At 40.3% G+C, this 6,000-nt stretch overlaps 1 protein-coding gene across 1 annotated transcript in view; it reads right to left on the bottom strand.

The window, feature by feature from the left end:
* Positions 1 to 332: 332 nt before the first annotated feature.
* Positions 333 to 6,000, bottom strand: part of NUBP2 (nucleotide binding protein 2) — a 13,129-nt gene continuing 7,461 nt past the window's right edge. The window contains exons 4-7 of the mRNA XM_036737803.1: positions 4,462 to 4,616; positions 3,612 to 3,722; positions 2,593 to 2,662; positions 333 to 1,239 (exon numbers count right to left, since the gene is read on the bottom strand). Coding sequence (XP_036593698.1) covers positions 1,094 to 1,239; positions 2,593 to 2,662; positions 3,612 to 3,722; positions 4,462 to 4,616 — 482 coding nt within the window. The 3' untranslated portion in view covers positions 333 to 1,093. The remainder of the gene's footprint in view (positions 1,240 to 2,592; positions 2,663 to 3,611; positions 3,723 to 4,461; positions 4,617 to 6,000) is intronic.

Here is a 6,000-nt window from a genome sequence, read left to right as displayed (position 1 = left end):
CCTTATTATTTACAATGTCAAGCAGTTACATTCATGTTCTGCTAGTTATCACAGAACTTTTCCTCCACTACCCAGGCTTACCTAGATCCAAATTCATTTTCATTGTGTGATTCCTCAACCTATATGAAACGGACCCATCTGTCCAGACCCAGATCCCACCTGTTACCAGAGGTTAAATAAAGGAAACTAGTGCACTTAATGGTAAGCACTAGATAAATGTTTACTGAATTGAACTAAGATCAGCACAACAGATTAGTAAAAATAAGAGGCAAGGAGTAAGGAGAACTCATAAAAACTTACTTTTTTAAAAAGAGACCAAAGGAGATCATATGTGAATGGTCACAAAGATGCAAAGCCAGGGTGAATTTTTTTAATTGTAGGCTCCTTTAAAGTTACAAAGCATTCCTGAGGCATATTTAACAATGAGGAAATCTTCATCAGGTGACATTAAGGTTATGGTATGGTGGGGCTAGAGATACATTCCTTCAGACTACATATGTTTCCAAGTTATCATATGGACTTAATTGCCAGATGGTACTTACACATCTGAAAAGGAAAATACTCCATCTCTAGCACTTAGAAGTAAGAATCCTGCACCCAGAGCCAAGGAAAGATGTCCATAGTGTATCCAATAGTGTTAGTACCAGAGGCAGAGAGGGAAATGCCAGTCATTATGTTGGGATGTCTCTACAGTTAGCTACATCTCGGCCAAAGTTAGCATGCCCTCCATGGTCCTGTCTTGTGAGAAGCAGCTAAAAACTGAGTACCACTAACCACTGTGGATCCACATAAGCCCACTTTGAGTAGAAGCATGCCTGAATTCGACATGCTGCTAGGAATGGTGGAAAAGAAACAAAGCCAATGCCCCAGAGGCAACAACTACCTGGTCTTTAGTAAGTCTATTTTAATAGCAGTGAAATTGTAGAAATGACACTGGCTCCTTTGCACTGAGGGCTTCTGAATGATCCAGGAAGTTTGTTTAGAGGATTTTTCTCTGTGACATTCTTGTGGTTACAAGTCTTTCAAACAAAGGGCTGTATCCAAAAGCAGCAAAAAAAGGAATCGCAGTAGGCAAGGGCCTGAGATGCCTTCATTAGGAGGTCTGAGCCAACGTCCCATCCAAGATCTGCTGAGTGATAGAAATGAATGCAGGGAAAGCAGGGCTTTTAGGGAATTCCTGGATGAAGTCTTGGCCTTCCTCTAAACTCTTTGTGAGCTGAGGATCCAGGGGAACACAGCCTATATGGAAAGAAAAAGAGGAAGGCAGAAGGCGATACTTAGTTAGATGCCTGATAGCAAGCCTACAACAGGAAAGGGAAAGCATATGGAAAACACCAATGTTTAAACATGGATTAAGCCACTTTCTCTTTTTTGACACGTCTAAATTTATGATCACAACTCAAACCTTCTCTTTGAATTTAGATTATTGCTCATGAGACCACAGGTCCATATGACAAGACTCTATAGAAAAATTAACAGGAACAGGGGAAGCAGCAAGATTCAGCAGCATGATTCAGCTGGAAGGGCCTTGGTTCTTTATAATCCCAGTGTTTAGCACATGCCTGGCACACAGTAGAAACTTAAGATGTACTTTTTGACTGACTGACTGTGGAGTCAGAGACCTGGGTTCAAAGCCCAACTCTGAAGTTTACTACCTATGTGACTCCAGGAAAATCAGTTCACCTGGACCTCAGTTTCCTCATATGTAAAATAAGGGTAGGAGAGGTTGAACTAGATAGCCTTTGAGATCCCGTCCAGGCCTACATCTATGAGTATAATTCTATGAAGTAACACAGGGCTGTCCAAAACGCAGCCCGCCTACAAGCATAGAAATTTACATAAATGCTTTAGTAAATCAAGGTGAGCTACTGCAGAGCTCTCATTAAATGGCAAATCAAAATATATTGTCTATTGTTTCAATAAAAACCTAAGGCTGGACGGCCCTGAAGTAGAACAAGGAGCAGCCCTCTCATCCTTTATAAGTATCTTCCAGTCCATGTTCTTTTCTACCAAGTCATTACAATTAACAATACGCTCAGTACTGGGGAGTTTGTGTCAATTTGCTAATTTTTAGTTCTGCTCTTAAACTGCCCAGAGACTTCAGATGGGACACAAAGGACAATTACAGAAATCTAAGATGGTATAGAAAACTTACCCAAGTTTTAACTCTTTTCATATTCAATTTATTATTGAGAATGACGCAGACTCTACAGGTACAAATAATGTCTCTGATATTCAATCCATAATCTCATCTAATCTAAACTGAGGCAGCATGGCACTGGGGACAGACTGATGGAGCTGGAGTCAACGGGTTTAAATCCTTCTCTGACTCTAACTAGTAGTTTGATTTATGTAGCTCAAGTAACTCCCTAGGACTTATCTATTAAGTCACTTAGGTTGCAATCTCTGTTGGGAGATTCCATGCAGATGAAATTACAGGACCTTCACATAATCTAAGCTAATAATGAGAGGGAATTACCCTTCTCTTCTGCCTGTCCTGCCTCTACATTAGGATAATTACAGAGAAAATGTTTTCAAAGGACTCAGAAAAAGTGACCCCATACATGTTCCTAAGTTTCAATTACTACTCACCTAAGAAGGGGACTTTTGCATGTCTGGCCAGTTCTTCCCCACCACCCTTAGAGAAAAGATGAGTGCACTCCTAGAATCAGAGGAAACAAAAAGTTGGCTATTATCAGTAGCCTACTTAATCAGAAGTTTTCTCACAGATCACATTCTCCAGACTAGAGAGGGGTAAGGGCAGCATATTAAGATAAGGGGTTCTCACAGTACAGATCAAGGGTTGGCAAACTAGGGTCACAGGCCCAAACCAGTCTGTCATTTGTTTTTGTATGGTCCATAAGGTAAGAATGGTTTTTACATTTTAAAATAATTTTTAAAAATTTATCCAAACCATTAAAAATCACTTAATTTGCTCAAATAACTAAAATTATTTAATTCATTTAAATTAAAAAAATAAACATTGTTACCTCCTGGGTTGTTCAAAAACAAGCAGTACTGGATTTGGCCCTCTGACCCTAGTTTGCCAGTCACTGTTTTAGGTGAAAATAGTTAAATGCAGAATCTAGTGCAAAAGGAAGAGACATTTTTTTTTTGGAGGGGGAAGGCAGGGCAATTGGGGTTAAGTGACTTGCCCAAGGTCACACAACTAGTAAATGTGTCACGTGTCTCAGGCTGGATTTGAACTCAGGTCCTCCTGACTCCAGGGCTGGTGCTCTACCCACTGCGCCACCTAGCTGCCCCAAAAGGAAAAGATCTTAATAAAAAACAGACACTGAGGGCAGACTTCAGACATCATCTAGAAGACAATTGGTTCAGTTCCATTTCATGTACCTATGCTTATTTCTTTTGAGATTGCTGGCCTTGTTCTGAGTCAGAGCAAGCTTCCCTGAGCTGAATACATCAGAAGGAATAATATTTTTATTCAATAAAGGTGTTAAGCACCTATTACATGCAATGCACTATACTAGGTCCTGAGGAAACAAAGATGGAGCTTCTTTTGAGTCCCACTGAACCACCTTAGTCTGCTAGGATAACCAATTGCCTGTGATAAAACAGGAAAAACCTGAGGAAACTTCCCCAGGGCTCACCGAACAATGTGGACAGACGAAACCACTCATATTCTCCACAATTCCAATCACCCGCAACCCTGTCTTCTTGCAAAAGGTGAGCTCTCTCCTGACATCACCCACAGATATTGCCTGTAGACCAGAGAAAGAATCTATCATAAGTGGGTTGGCATGTTTACAGAAGAGAAATAGGTTCTAAAGTAAAGAGGACCCTGTCTTTTAGTCTATCATTCTCATAGAGACACTTTACATAAGGATTAAATGCTTTGTCAAAATGAGAGTAAGCAGAAGGAAAAAAAAATCACCAAGTACAACATAAGGCCATTTAGGCGAAGTGACTTTCTACATAGCACCAAAGAACATGGGGGCAGTACATTCTTCTCAACTAGATATTGAGAGAAGCACTAGTTTAACCTGGAGTCCAAGATCTTGTTTTTTAAAACATTTTGATAACAATTTCAATATAATTGGTTTCCCTTGCAACCCTGTATGTTTTATTTTATGCATTTAAAAACATTATTCTGAAAAGGGATCCAGAGGTGCTACGAGAGATCCTAAGGAGTTCATGACACAAAAACATTTAAGAGCTGTTCAGTTATGTCTGACTCTTCGGCTACCATTCAGGGTTTTCTGGTAAAGATAGTGGAGTGGTTTGGCCAATTCCTTCTCTAGCTCATTTACCGATGAGGAAACTAAGGCAAACGGGGTGAAGTGTTCTGCCCAAGATCATACAGCTAATAAGTGTCGGAAGCTTGATTTGAACTTGGGTCTTCCTGACTCCATGCCTGGTGCTATTCTAACCACTGTTGCAACCTAGCTGCCCAGATGCTTCAAAGAGCCGGGCAAAGAGACCATTGGGAACATAGCATACCTGGGGTGTAGTAACCAAAATAGCTCCCAGAGGCTTATAAGGGCGAAGGGCTTCCACAGCAGAAATGTGCTCGTCAGAGGTGCCTGGTGGTGTATCCACAATGAGATAGTCCAGATCACCCCAGGCCACATCGGAGACAAACTGTTTTATCAATGCTGACAAGGCAAAAGAAGGTGGAGTCACAAGTCTCTTGGGGGAGCTCAGATTCTCTTCCACTACAAAGTTATCTTCTAATTCAGTGGTCACCACCCAATCTGAAGGCCCCAAGGAGTTTTTGCTAGGGGCCTACATACCCATAAACAAAAAAACATAACTTCTTTAGACTGAAGATTACTTCTTACATATTACTATTTTTCAAATGTTTGCAAATCCTGTTGATTACTAAAAATACAAATCCATTTTAAAAGGGTTACTACTTTCTGCCCTAATGTATTTTTTCAGTCAGTGGATACCAGTAATACAAGAGGTCACTATATGGAGGTCTAGGGAATGAAAAGATTTGCTCATCCTCAAAAAGGTTGGGAACTACTACTTTAATTGGCTTTGAGTAAGTAAGATTAAGCACCTTTCTCTTAAGGTATTGTCCTAAAACTGCTCTAAAAGATGTCCTAAAACTCCTGCTATTCCATTAGGGATGACATTTTATAGAAGACAGCCAAAACCCAACTACCAAGCCTCCTGAACATTCTACCTCAGCACCATGTTTAAGTTTTTGCCCTTGCCTAAAAAACATGAAAACTTAGATTACTAGAGTTCATAATGTTACTACTCAGAGAGTCTTTGACTCTAAGACTTACAATTCTGTACAACCAGGATAACAAAGTCTGGGCTGGAGAGGAATGAATACCTTCTCTTCAATGGACCAACTTTGACAAAACTGTGACCTCTGACCTGTTTGCTTAACTTTTCTCTAGTCCTTTACTATTGTAATCCTGCAGTATATGAAGGAATATGCACAAGGCACCTAGCTGATAACAGCTTAAGACATGAGCCCTGTCAGCAGTATCTGCATTTACCGTGATCCTTCAAGGTGCAAAGAAACAACTTTCTCAATCAGAATGGCAAGCACTGAATCTCATATTCAGATGGCCAATGAGCAGCTACCTACTTGTGACAATGGTCCTGCTCCTTGGAAGTCTGTAGTACTGCCACTGAGGAGGGAGCTTCTATCTTGTCTACTAGTCCTAGGAGACAGGGATCAAAGCCAATCATCAGCTTCTATCATCCCTCTGATCTTCCCAATCCCTTTAGTCAAAGCAATTTGGGCTCATTTTTATTCACATGGGCTGAATCAAAACTTGAACTTTCTGGCTTTGAGAAGATTACCAGACTAAAACAGTAAAAGGAAATATATGAGAAATCATGATATGCATATACTTGGCCTCTTAAAGTGGAAAAGCAAACAGTAAGCCTTTTAAGTGAGGCATAAAATGAAACTGCTGGTTAGTATTCTAATACTCCTGAACATTCATTCTTTCCAATTTTCTCCCTCAAATACCCAATGGCTAGACACCTGTATCTTAGAGATAAGGAACATTC

Source organism: Trichosurus vulpecula, chromosome 9 (genome assembly GCF_011100635.1).
Source record: "Trichosurus vulpecula isolate mTriVul1 chromosome 9, mTriVul1.pri, whole genome shotgun sequence".
Taxonomy (NCBI): Eukaryota; Metazoa; Chordata; class Mammalia; order Diprotodontia; family Phalangeridae; genus Trichosurus; species Trichosurus vulpecula.
This window is presented reverse-complemented; position numbering and strand designations above follow the sequence as displayed.